Genomic DNA, 14,237 nt, shown 5'->3' with positions numbered 1-14,237 from the left:
CAAGATCAAAAAGATATGTACTGCTTTTCCTGCATGGATTTTAAAATAAAAAACAATTCTTAGCATTTTAAGAAATTCTTCTATGAGCTAAGGAGGAACCATTAAAATCCCCCAAAGACTCTTTCCTGAGTCATGGTTGCATTTTTTTTTTTCCCCTCCTGTCTCCCTCCTAGACATACTTGCGTTGTATTTTTCCCCACCCCAAATACCCAATACAAGTTTCAAACAAGTATGTGCAAAGTTTGACAGCTAAATTCTCTGTAGTTTTCTTCTGCTGAAGGTTTGCTGTCTGTCAGAGCTGTAGGAATGAGGAAGGGACTTCCCCTGCAGTTTCAAGARATGGTGGTAACAGGCACTAAGGAAAGCTGGAGACTTTCTGTTGTTAATCGTGCTCTTCCTTTTGGTGCCAAGGACAACTCCCATGCAGCAGAGCAAGAACCTGACTTGAGCGAAGAAGAGAATCAAGGGAGCAACTGTGGGGAAATACTGGCTAGTGAGAAGGGAGAAAGAAGTTGATTAAATGAATATACAAGCAGGCAGACTAGAACTGAAGAGTGAAGAAACTGGGAGTGAAAGAGTGAAATCAGAAGGGAGATGATCTGAGCTTGATGGGTGGTAGAGGATTGGCCACTTCAGCTTTTGAGATGCGTGTAAGAGTCAGTGGATGATAGCAGTAAATATTACAGCTGACATGGAAAAATGGAAAGGGGGGTCCATTGCATACAGTAAAACTAGGATAAACTGGGGAATATGAAGTGGGTATGRAGAGAGAAGACCGTACTCTATTTAAAGCAGGAGGAAGAATCAGTTCTGTTGCCTAATGGCTACCAAATGTTTTTAAAACATAAACTTGGAATAAAACTCGTAATTCTAATGGAATCTAAAAGCTACAGACTCAACAGAGATACAAGATTTATGACATATTATTTTCCCCCTATAACCATCTCCTCCTAATCCTTTAGTCACACTGGCCGCAAATACTCCCCTTCCTCATTCCCCTCTGGGTTTCATAATTTTCTTAACTTTCCATTTGGTAATAGCCCACTCTACTCTGCAAGTGCCAGCAATTCTTGCATTTCAGACTGTCTTTTGTTAATGTAGTTCCACTGAATTCAGAACAGTTGCCTGTAACCTGTACCTTCTGGGGCTGAAAAGAACTTCTATGCCTTAAGTTGGTCTATTTTTTCCCCCCTTAACTGTGCAAGTTGYTTATGTAAAGTTGTCACTGAGTCTTAGAAACCTGACTTCCCAGGAAATGCTTGTTTTTTCAGAGTACTTACAGTGTTGTTTACAGTTTTGTTTCTGCAAAATGCTGACATTGTGAGATTTTTCTTCTTTTCTGCTGTTTTGTGAGATGGAGTGTGGGGGGTTGGCTTAATCCCTCTCCTCCCCAGGAATGTATTAAGAGACAGAACTTGGATAAATGGAGCCTCAAAGGTGACTCATGTTTTTGTTTACCTTGAAGTATGTCCAGCTTCTAAAAGGAACTTGATTTTAGATAATATTTTTGCAAAGTGTTTTATACTGAAGTTATATTTCCAGAGGTCTCAATAGCATGTGTTTATTTTTATTTAGGAGGATGCTTAAGGAATGTTTTGGAGGGTCAGTGTAAATTCAATAAAACTATCTCAATCTGGAGGTCATAATTCTTTGGCGTATTCAGTATCAGCAAAAATTGAACTGAAGAATGTTATTTAGGGAATGCTCTCAGTTAATTTTTATGTTCTATTTTGTGAGGAATCCTCTTTGTTATGCCCTCTTAGATAAAGGGTGCRATTTCTTAAGTACTGTTTGGTTTTTATTTTGTGAATATTTCTGTGTTTTTCTAAGGTGTCTGTTAAAATTTATTTATAGTATTGGCCACACAGTACTGCGTGCTTTTCTTAGACTCTTGAAATTCAGTTTTTGCTCTGTATATTTGCCCTTTCACACCGCTTTACATTTGAATGCTAATATATGCAAGTCCTAAGATACTGTGGATTGGAAATTGACTTCTGAATTTGATTTTAATTTGCAGTGCATTTTATTTTATTTTTGTTTTTTAGCTTTGCTTGCATAAGGCTTTCTAGTTATCAGCCTGGTTGTGCRGAGGAACCTGAGATAATAGGAACAATATCTACACTCAACCTCCTTATTTTAAGTGTATCTAAATCAGCTCTGTTCTTCATGCTCTGTAGTATCTGTTTTTCAAGTCATGGGGCACAATTTGTGAGGCATTAACTCACAGATCATACTGATCTGGCTGTGACCCAAAAGCCCTGCACCTTGCTGGTGACCTGGGATCTGCGGAGGTGCCCCAGCTCTGCTTGCCACTTTGCATTCTGCGGCTCTGCTGCTCGCATGCGCCTTCGCTCCTGGGGCAGCACAGGACATCACGAATGGGAGGATTGCAACTTTAGGGATAATTGAGACCAAAACTTCTCTTCCACACGCATTTGAACCATGGGTGGTCGAGTGCCTGAATCAATTTTAGTGTRTGAGGGGGGAATGTTGCCTTGGACAGAGAAAAAGGAGAAATTGTAGTAACAGTTCCACTTTCCTAAATGAGCTTTATAGGGTCATGAGTGAATCAGAATTTAGTTTTGCAGAAGTAAATGGAAGTACTTTTTAAGTGTTCAGTAGATAAATATATATGCATGTAGATAAATATATGTAAAAGTATTTATTGCAATAGAAACCTGAAACAAGATTGATGGCTTTGTTGGTTTTTTCAGCAGTTTGACAGAAGTATATCTCAACTCACTATGTGTATGAGGAAAAAAAATGTAGGTGAAAGACAACGAATTTAAAAATGCATTAATTATTTTAAGATTTCTTTCACCTTTGTTTTACAGTAGATCTTGGAGATTATTTTACATCTCCAAGTATGCATCTTTCACTTGAGTGCTCTACTAAAATTCTTTAGATGATTTAAGTTTCATCTACTAGTTCAGAGCTGGTAATGTTCTCTTATCTGCCTGCCACAGGTGAGAGGAATTTGACCACGAAGCTCTTACTGAAATTAACAAGCATTATATAGCCTGTCATATGCTACAGCTCCAGCYGTGAAAATGTTTTTGGTGCAGATTTCATCATATGAGTGAGCCTTCCATCTCACTCTTTTGCTTTGTTGAATCATAAGGCTATTGCAGAGTTAATCCTTGGATTATATTTTTTACATTATGTTTTTTTGCTAATTCTGAAACTTGTTTTATTTGCAGGGATATTAAACCAGACAACATMTTGATGGATATGAACGGGCATATTCGATTAGCAGATTTTGGTTCTTGTCTGAAACTGATGGAAGATGGAACGGTAAATTAGAAAGAACAATATATTTTCCCAACACCTTTTTTTCTGTCCTTTCCTCRCAAATAAAATATGCGGTAATTAAAGAGAAAAGATGTTTAAAGTGAAATGAAATGGAATGCTAATGGTATTGATATACAACTAACATCAGTTCAAAACAAAGCTGCATACTGCTTGGACTTACTGTTTGTTAAAGCTTTTAAAATATGTATATCAACCCAGATACAAATAAAGATAAGGTGCATTATCAATATGGAATTGGTGTCTGTTGGTGAACTATGAATCTCTTGGTTTTGAGCCCTGCACTGAAATCTTTGCTGGAAATACAAGCTTTTGTATAAGCAGGATGAGATAAAATTGCTATCACATCATTGTATTTCAGTAGTATATTTATAAACTTGCAGAGCATATAGGTCTGACAAGAATGCCATTCCAGTGTGTTAGTCATGGCACAAAGTGTTACAAAGTAATTGAGTTAACATATGTGATTACCTAACATGTAATTACTTAATAACAACCTCAAGGATAAGAATTGACAGTTTCATTCTTTCTCCAATATTAAATATTCATAAGAGTTTTTCCAAAGTTGGAATGCCTATTAGCAAAGTGGCTTGGATGCCTAAGTATTTTTTTGTGAATTTAGAAGCCTTTTTTGTATTTAGATGTCATTATTATAACAGGAACATTAGACCAAATTTATATATATGCAGAGAGAGAGCAGCATCAGTAATGATGAAAATTGATTTTAGTCACGGAATTGTAACTTCTACAGGTGCAATCTTCAGTGGCAGTTGGAACTCCGGACTACATCTCTCCAGAAATTTTGCAGGCCATGGAAGATGGAAAAGGGAAGTATGGGCCTGAGTGTGACTGGTGGTCCCTGGGCGTTTGCATGTATGAAATGCTTTATGGAGAAACGCCCTTTTATGCAGAATCCTTGGTGGAGACCTATGGGAAAATAATGAACCACAAAGTTAGTGCACTTTCTCTTTCTGTCTCTCTCTAAGCTAATTTTTAATAAGGAGTAACTCAGAGGCTTATTTTAAAATGAGTTCTTATGTAATAATTAAGTTCATGTTCATAAATGTAGAATATAAAATGTGTTTCCATGTAAGAGTTTATAGTTATAGGTTGCAGATGGCTTTGCTTTAGGATAAAGCAGTTCAAAAGTAAAAATCTGGATTTGGAAAAGTGACTGTTAGCTCACTCTTAAGGAGTAAGTCTTGGCTACATTACATCACTCCTTTTGCTTGACGTTCTTCTGGCAGATCCATTTGTTGACATATGCAGTAGATTTTTAAATGTTCTTCCACCTGGAGGCAGTTGTAGAGTCCAAAAGGGTATGAGAGAAATTTAAATAAACAAGAAAAACTAGAAGACAAAACATTTTCAATAGTTTCTATCTTTTGGGGAAGTCTTTTTTTCCTGGAAACCTTACTGCGTTTGTTTAAGAGCCTGAATATTAGCGTATTTCTTTTTTTGTACAATAATTTTCACTAAGAACATTGATTTTTCAGCCTTTTCTTGGTAATAAACTATTTTCTCTTATTTTAATTTTTAAGGAGAGATTTCAGTTTCCTGCTCAAGTGGCAGATGTCTCTGAAAGTGCAAAGGACCTCATTCGAAGACTCATTTGTAGCAGAGAGCATCGACTTGGACAAAATGGTATAGAAGACTTTAAGAACCATCCTTTTTTCGCTGGAATCGACTGGGATAATATTAGAAACTGTGAGGCACCTTACATCCCAGAAGTCAGCAGCCCCACTGATACGTCAAACTTTGATGTGGATGATGATTGCTTAAAAAATTCTGTAAGTATAGAACTAATACTTYGACAAACCTGCTTTTGTAACGTACCTTACAACAAAATATATTTAAATGGCAGTTTATTTCAGTATGTTTTTTATATTCTGTGTAACAAATAAATGCTCTTTTAAAAAATGGTAGGGGGAATATATTTACRGTTTGGAGGCTGATCCTCCAAACCCAATATGTGTAAGGATAACTTTAATTTTGTGGAAGTCACTGTAACTTTACACGTCCTTTAACTAACACGTATGTCTGTTATTTGCAGTTCCTAGTGTCCAGGTCACATGAAGAATAATGTATCTATATATGAGTAGTTTGCAAGACACAGTATTTCCAGCACAGCATTGTTAACACTTACATTAAGTTTGCATAACACACTTTATTGTAGTCCTTTGTTCATAGTTGCTCATAGATCTGCCAGATTTTGTTCAGTTCATTCTGACTGAAATTTTCCAAGCTTCGTTTCCGATTCAGATTGAGTTTTTGGAAAGTTCAGGCTAAATTGTTTGACTTTTTTTTTTTTTTTTTTTCCAAGAACAAGCCTTGTGAGAACTAAATAATTTTGCCTTTGCTAAAAAAACTTTCCAGCATTCATTTTTAAGAATGTTAGTGTTCCTGTGCTTTTGAACAGGAACTCTGACAGATGATAGGGGTCATAGAATCAGGGGAATGCCTTTTGTTGTCTCCATGGAAATACATTTATATTCATTGAAAGCTGCAGATATGTATTATTTGCATGTAAGGTGAAGCATTGTCCTTACTTTTGTTTTCTGAGCTGCCTGTGCATCCGAGTTCCACCGAGCTTCTGGGGCCTGCAGATAGGCTATAGGCAGCATGAATTGTCACAGGCACAGTGATGCTTGTTTGCCCACCCTTTCCCCCAGCTGCGCAGTAAAACATGGAAAAAATCTTTACCGACTGAAATTCAGTGGCAGAGATATGTATTGTGGACCTATCAGTTTCAGAGTCCTTTCATGTGGACCGCTTAGGCAAATCGCTGTGGTTGCATGTGACAGCTTACAATTTTTTTCCCTCAGTTTTTATACTGAGTGCCAAAATTTCTAGGAGAGGTAGAAAAGCTCTCAAGTTCCAGCATTTGAAAGTAATGAATTCTGCGTTTTACAAAGTAGTCCTAATCCTCAGTAATTCTCAACTTGCATCTGGTGTGGCCCATTTCCCTGCATGACTGAACTATTTTATAAGTTTTTAATGCAGTCTTTTATACAGTCTTCACATAACTGTTTGCACATTATTTTTCCCAGGTGGTGGGAATAGATGCTGTATGTAGCAACTCTGCCATATTTTTGAAGCTGAACTGCTTTTTGGAGGTTATTCACACTGTTGTCCGGTTCAAGGGTCTTCCTTTTTAGAGCCTAAGTGCCCGGTTGAGGCACTCAAAGATGCCTAGAGCTAAGTAGTGTGGATGCTTCTCTGTTGTGAAGAAATAGGGAGCTGCAGGTAAAGGAGGAATGCTCTTGTGATGACTTGACTTTTATCCATTTTAAAAAAAAGAAAAAAACAAATACTTCATTTGCTTTAGACTTTTTGGGTGGTGAAAGCAATTCCATTAAATTATTAGAGAGGAACGCTTTTTTCCTGGAGCTTCATTTTTGAGTTCTGGATTTGGAACATCTGAAAGTTGTTTATTTGTTGTACTTTCTTAGTTGAAGAGAGTTAAGCTTTCACCATTTATTTTGACATCTGGCATCTGAGAACCTCTGAAAAAAACCAGTCTTAGGTGTTGAATGAGGATATTTTACCTTTTTGTCTCAATTCATGGACACTGTATTTAATATGTTTTCACCTCAAATTTCTGATGTGCAACCTGGAGATGTCTTCCCCCTCATATTTCATAGACATCTTGTTTGGAGGGTTCACACATTCACATTACTGTTGTAAAGGTACAGTAGAAGAGCCGATGAGACTTCCCTCCCTCCTTTCTTCCTTCCAATTTTGGTTTTTATTCATTGCAGAATTTGAATGACACATAGCAAGTGAGGAATGCCCARTGCTGAGGATAAGGGACAGTATTGAAAAGGCATGACTATTACTGTTCTACCTAGACTTGSAATGAAACTGGTCCTGTGGAAAAATTATATCCACAATAATGAAATTAGAACTGTATGTCAAAATGTACATGAATGCAAAAGGGCCAAACTATGCAGGCAGCTTTTTGATCTGTTGTTTGTTAGATTTTGACTGACTTAGTAACTTTACTGACCGTGGCATTATATGCTTGGATTCAGTTTATGATTTTGTCAGTATCATAATTCTGTTTAATTCACAGAAGTAGCAGGAAATATGTATTTTGATTTCTGCCCAAGAATCAGAAAACAATCAAGTTTCTTTGACAGAAACTTCCCATTGTTATTAAGGTTTTCTGACATTTCATATCTACCTCTTTGCAAATAACTATTTTACCTACTTTTTTTTYCCCCTTTTAGAGTCCTTGCAGTAATTCAGTTTAACTTTACACTCCTCTATTTCTGTCATTTGATTTTGTTTGATTTTGGAAAATAGAAACAAATAAAAGTCCTCATCATGCAAAGTAATCTTCTACTAGGAATTACTGTATTCCATAGAAGATCAGTTTAGCTCAGTGGGCCTCTGTAAGAGTCCGTGCTGGTCTTTCCCTTGACCTGGGGCAAAGCTTTGAAGTTTTCCATGCTTGATTGCTTTAACAGTAAAGTCATGTGTTGGGGGGTGGGAGGAGGAGAGAAATACAGGTTTAAAAATAAYGTGAGACTGTAGTACTGACTACAGAACTGAAAAGATGCTTAATCAGAATTTTAATAAGCTGAGGAAAATGAGAAAAATCTTAAACTCCTGTAGTTTCTGCTGTTTTGCAGGGCTAGTGTTTTGTATCCTGACTCATCAGATGCAGTTACAAGATGCCAATGTCTTCTGATAGTTGGACAGTTCTGTTTTCTTTTTTCCTATTTTTCATAAGTTCTTGTGAAAACATCTTAAATATTTATTGTTTCCAAAACACATTCTCATTTCCCCTCACTCTAATCAGAATAAAAACCTTTGAATATTCTTTAAATTGTTCTACATATACTTAAATAACAGCTCTCTCTTATCTCACTGAAGCTAGTTAACTATTGTCAGCTAGTTAAAGAAGCCAAGTATGTCCATATGTTTTTATTCAACTGATCCTAAAATGATACTTACTGAATTGAAATAGTTGTGTTAAATTTATAAATACAATTGTTATGGTCTCCTGTGGCACTAAGACTAAAACTAGATGATTATTTTATTTCTAATTTTCACTATGTTGGTATTTTGGTTCTCTTTAATAATTTGTCTCTGTTATGTTAGATAGAAATTTTAGTGTTTGAAATTTGTAGTTGTTGATAACTTTTTATCAACAATGAGCTATTTTAATAGTATTTTTCAAAATATGATGTTCTAGTATATAAACAACAGTGCGTTGATGAATGAAAGCTGTGCCAATTAYGTAAGAGGAAGAAATACATTTTTGCCTAAATACAAAAATTTTGAAATTAAAAGATATGTCATGACATTAGAGTTCCCTGTTTTTAAAGTTTTGATGTATTCACAGGTCACATAGCAAGGCTTCAATGGTGGCATAATGAAAAATAACATAATGTTATTTTCACTAGTTTTTACCACCCATTTATATATACATTTTAACATGAGAATGAAAAAGGGTAAATTGAGATGCAGAGTTTGAGGAAATGACAGTTTGAGCAAAATCTGATCCTATTCGATACTGAGGAAGGGGAAATATTATTGTGTTTTGTATTGTTATGTTCCTGACTGATAACAAGAGCGTTTGATTTGCTTCTGCAGACAATGGAGGATGCTTCCTAACACCTTTTTCCAATGAATAAAGATGAGTTTGGTCACATCTACTCAAAAGATAGGATATTTAGAATAATATAATCCACAGTTGCCTATATGGTAACTGAAAACCATCTGTCATGTTGATTGTTACAATACCAAATTTATATTTGGCTTTTTTAGAGCTTATTCATTTAGGAGCTTCTTAAAATGGAATCTGTGAAATACAAGAACAAGATATAATAGAGAAGTAAAGAATTTTTGCATATGAACTTTTTATTTCCATTAGGTATTGTTGTGATTATAGTGCAGATACCGACATAGTTTTTCATTTTATGTCTTAATGTATATAATACTTGCATTTTATTTAAACGCAGGTTTTGTCCCTACTGCAGTGAATCATGCTTGATATTTTTATGAACAATTAGTGGAAATTATGGCTTTGTAATTTGGTCTTGTCCTTAATTTCCAAAATACCCTGCAATGTAGACTTGAAGTTCTTATACAGTCTAGTCATGTCATTGAACCTTCTTTCTATTTGTGCTAGAACTCCCTCTTTTTTTTTTTTGTTATAAAGACTTTTTTTGTCTGCTCAAAGGTCAAAGTTTTGATGTATATGACCGAAGCCACCATTGAAAATGTGATTTTTGGATTTCTTTTGAATACAATCTTACTTCCATTTCTCTCCTGCTGAGTTTTACATGAAAACATGTATAGTTGGTTCCTTTCTTCTTTTTTGTTTGGATTCAGAAAAAAAAAACAAACATTATGTTACACTTTCTTAAAACTTCAAACTTTTTAGCACTTTCAATGTGATAATCTTCTTGCAGTGTTTCTTTTAATGACCATTATATAAAAATGCATTATATGAGACAGACTAAGAGGGCGTCTGGAGTATAAGAACATAACCCTTGCATCTTTGGGTTTAATAGGATACTATTAACAGGTTACTTAATATTGGGATTTACAGTGGTTCCAATAATCTAGCAGTAGGGTGATTTTAGCCTGAGTAGAAGCTCAAAGATTTGTCTTGGATTTGGCAGGAGCAAGGAGCACTGAAGGAAGAAATGGCCAAAGCATTAATGCAATTAGAAAACTCTATTGTATTTCTTTTTCTAGTAAATATCTGACTTTTATTCTCTCCAGTAGAGAAAGCCCAATCAGAAATGGGGTTGGCAAATCACAGGCAGGAAGCCCTGCTGACTGCAGAGCAGGAGGAGTAAAGGAGAGAATAAAAGATGATACTCTTAGTGCTAAGAGAAAGGAAGGAGTGAATTGGCTTGTAATATCAGTAATACCCTGCTTTTCTCCAATGATAGCACATTTAGTTAGAAAATACTTTTTTTTTTTCACTAGTATGCTGTATTTTTATGTATTGCATGCTATTAAAATAGATTTAGTGATGCAGTTTCATRTTTGGGTTGTAGATAAAGTTGACTGTCAATCTAGTTAGTATGGTATTGTCACTAACACTTCACATATGATTAAAACTTGCAAATCTTTTTTTTTTTGATCTGGTAGAATCTTACTTAATTGTCCCATTATTTTTCTAGGAAACAATGCCTCCCCCATCACACACTGCATTTTCTGGCCATCATTTGCCATTTGTGGGTTTCACATATACAAGTAGCTGGTAAGTAAGAGCTCCAGAATTATCAAGGGGGTAGTTCTGTAATATCCTGAATTTCTGCCTCTGAAACCAACTCCAAATAGATACTGAGGAGTGTGGTTTACTGAGGAGATCATTGGGCTGTAATATAAAATGATTTCTGCCCTGAAGTTCTCTGCAGGCAAGATTTACTTCAGTGTAGAGGTGCTGACACCTGTGTTCAGAGGAGTTCTATTGAGAACGGTGGTTCTCAACCAATCCAGGACGTTAACTGCGTATGGCAAAGATAAGACTAGATGTGCGGAACCAGAGAAAACTTAGTTTGGAAGACTTTAAAAACTGTATTCTTTCCAGTCTTTTGGCACTCCTGTAAGGCTGAATGGATAACTTTAAAAATGGCTTTTACTGGTACTGTTATCAATGTGGTATTTCTCACGTGCAGTTGTACTGCTAAATTAAAAGAAATTCATATACACTACCTGACCATTTATCAAGAAAAAATAATCTAACTGTTGAAAAACTGTGTTGAAAGGCCTTGTTTCTGCAAACACATGGACTTAATGCTGATCATGTGAGATGTCCCGTTAACCTCAGAAGGATTATTTGCATACTTAGCTATGTATACATGAGTATCTGCAGAACCAAGRCCTTAGTGTTTCCAACATGTAGTTGAACACAGTTGCAGTGTCTTCATAAAATCTGTTTAAAGTGTGAAAGTAAAAAGGATTTTTGTAGAACAAGTATAACACAAGGAAATGAATATTCCAGTTATTTTATTGCTGAGTCCTTAGGAGCTGAGTCAGATAAGCTAGTTTTCATGTAATAATTTTACACCATTTGTTGTGGTTGTCATCTTTGAAGTATTTGGCAAAGTTGGGGTATTATTTTTTGTTACTGTACACTTGTTACTGTAATCTTATTAACCAGCCAGAAGATTGGATTTTTTTTGTTATCTGGCTGACATACACRATCCTGAATGCTTGTTTTTAATTAAAGGACCTTTTACTTTTATGTAATATTAAAGAATGCATTGAAAAGATAATCATGCTAACTAAAAATTAATTCAATTTCTAAGTTGAGTGCATACTAACAAAGTATTGTTTTTCTACGTATTATTTAAGTAGTAAATCACAATTCAAACAACCATTTATTTTTTTAAAAAAACTTTTAAATACAATCTTTTTGTGAAATCTAGTACTGTTTAATTTTTTTTCCAGTGTGCTTTCAGACCGCAGCTGTCTAAGACTGACAGCTGGACCACCCTCCATGGAGATTGATGCCAGCATTCAAAGAACTTTGGAGGATAGTTTAGCAACAGAAGCTTATGAGAGGAGAATAAGACGTCTAGAACAGGAAAAGCTTGAACTTAGTAGAAAACTGCAAGGTAAAGGCGGGAACAAGATCATTCAGTCACCACCTTGAGTTAGATTAGTTTGCAGTTTTACTGAGATATGGTTTATACTATTGAGAAAAATAAATATGCTTTCTGGAATGCTCTCTAATGGAAAAGAGTTCTCTTTTATTATTTCTGTTGACAAGTTAAATTCTAGATACTTCTTACCTACTTTGTCTACACTGTGGCTTGGTTACTATGCTGTCAAAGAGTTAATTCTTAAAATCTATGAGAACTTAATTTGTTCAGCTGGCAATCACTAAAAAAGAAAGTCCACTAGCATTTAGCAGTTGAAAATTAAAAACTGTAGAATCCTAATCTCACAGTAGGTCTTTGTGAATAAGCCCATTAATGTTAGTGTTACTGTTGACAAGTATAGGTGATGGTGGTGGTTAACAGGAGTGAGACTTGGTCTTTCTGGGCATGGCGAAAGGTCTTGATACAGAAATGACCATGTAACTAGCCATAACGCTCAGTTTCTTAAAGGTGTATGTTGCTGTCCATGATTTGGAAAAAATACCATTTTTTTTCTTTAGATCCTTAGAGGGATTTAATGATTTTGGTGATATTGTTTTATAACTTAATTTCCTACCTCAGTGGTTTTATGCTTTAAGGTTTTATGTCTATTAGTCAGGCATTAACATTTGGAATATGTATTTCCAGTACTTACTTAAATATACTTCAGTGGAGAGGCTGTTTGGCATTTCTTGATTTATCAGTAATATCTTTTTGATCTCCTGCGATGTCAGACATACAGTTTATCTGTCTGTCTTTCTCCAGAGTCCACCCAGACGGTCCAGGCTCTGCAGTATTCAACAGTGGATGGCCCAATAACAGCAAGTAAAGATTTAGAAATCAAAAGCTTAAAGGAAGAAATTGAAAAGTTGAAGAAACAGATAACAGGTAAGTTATAAATATTAATGTAAAGGCTGTAAGATAAAATGGTGTGATGAGAGTCATCTTTAATATAATGTTAGTTTTGTCTTTGTTTTGTGAAGAGCTTTTCAGTCTGGCTTTACTTACCATTTTACTCTTTGCTCTTCAGTATACAATGTACTGTAAAAGCAGATGAAACGCTTKTTTGACTATGTTGGGCAGTATCAAAAGTCATTTCACTCCTTCAGAGGTCACAGTCACTCATGTCCATACTGCAGCATTCCTTGCTTTGTATGTCTCTCCACTCTGAGATTCAAGTATGTAGGCGGGTAGTAAATTGGAGGAAAGGAAGGTGGTGTTACTGTGTGTGTGCATGTAAATATGATGAGTGAGTGCTTTAGTCTACTAGTTTTAACAGTCTTAGATCATCCTCATTTTTTTTTATGTTATAACTTAAGCAATAATTTTTTCACCATTGTATTTTCTGTTGAATTTTACTTGGAAGGGCCAAATTTGTGAGATGTGAACACATTTTCAGCTGTATTTATATTTTCTTTCAAATTAGATATTTTAGCTAGTRTGTAATTTTATCATTGTCTTTAGAGTTTTAAAGTGCATCCAGCAGTTTGACTGCTTTAGAGGAAAGAAATTAAAAGATGAGTTTTATTTTTCTCACTCCTTCCAAAAACTGAAATGGCTTTTTCTAACACACAYATACTTTTCTCTGAGATAAGCTTTCAAAAAATGCTTTTTTTTYCTGGACAAAATGTTGGAGACAAGAGTGAAGCAAATAACTGACAGTTGGGCCATGTTATGGAAGAACAGAGTTCTAAAAATGCTGTGTGATTATTTACATTAAAACCTCTATCAAGGTTTTAGGAACTAAGCCTAATTTACAAAGGATTCTGCCATAAATGGAAAATGAAAATACCACTTGTTGAAAGAAATGAACCTAAGCATAAAAATTTGACAAAGTAAAACAACTGTTTTAAAATAGGTAGTCTGCATCTAGAAGACTGCATATTTGTGTAATACCTTTTCAATTTGCTTGGTCAAGACATGGTTTCTGGTAATGTTTGTATCCTAAAACACCATTATTTGAGAGTTTTTGGCCCAAATTTTGTCTTATGTTTTGTAATAGGCAATTAGGAGGGTGGATAATCACCTGGATCTTATTTTCTTCTCTCACATCTGCCTTTCCTTTAAAACAACATTAAACTTRTTTTTTGTTTTAGGTATTGTTATATATTGTGCTTTCCTTCTATGCCTTCACTATTGTAATAAACAGAGCTCTATACATTTCTGCTAGTACATATGCTGAGCAACCTAAAAGCAGCTTGCTTTTGACTCTTCTAGAAATGTGGGTGAAACCAACCTAAGAGATATACCATTAGGTCTGAGGATTAGGGGCAAAATGGCTTTTTGTATTTCCAGTTATTAAGAAAAAATGAGAAA

At 35.2% G+C, this 14,237-nt stretch overlaps 1 protein-coding gene across 4 annotated transcripts in view; it reads left to right on the top strand.

Moving 5' to 3' along the window:
* The window catches only part of CDC42BPA (CDC42 binding protein kinase alpha), a 189,823-nt gene that overhangs the window by 99,976 nt on the left and 75,610 nt on the right, over window positions 1-14,237 (top strand). For all 4 annotated transcript variants that reach the window (XM_085325807.1, XM_085325806.1, XM_085325809.1 and 1 more), the window contains exons 7-12: window positions 3,201-3,294; window positions 4,061-4,261; window positions 4,851-5,099; window positions 10,458-10,537; window positions 11,731-11,897; window positions 12,687-12,809. In XM_085325807.1, coding sequence (XP_085181933.1) covers window positions 3,201-3,294; window positions 4,061-4,261; window positions 4,851-5,099; window positions 10,458-10,537; window positions 11,731-11,897; window positions 12,687-12,809 — 914 coding nt within the window. The remainder of the gene's footprint in view (window positions 1-3,200; window positions 3,295-4,060; window positions 4,262-4,850; window positions 5,100-10,457; window positions 10,538-11,730; window positions 11,898-12,686; window positions 12,810-14,237) is intronic.

Source organism: Rhea americana, unplaced genomic scaffold (genome assembly GCF_003343005.1).
Source record: "Rhea americana isolate MKP2758 unplaced genomic scaffold, rheAme1 scaffold_123, whole genome shotgun sequence".
NCBI classification, from domain to species: Eukaryota; Metazoa; Chordata; class Aves; order Rheiformes; family Rheidae; genus Rhea; species Rhea americana.
Note: the sequence above shows the minus strand (reverse complement) of the source record. Positions and strands in the feature narration are given on the sequence as shown.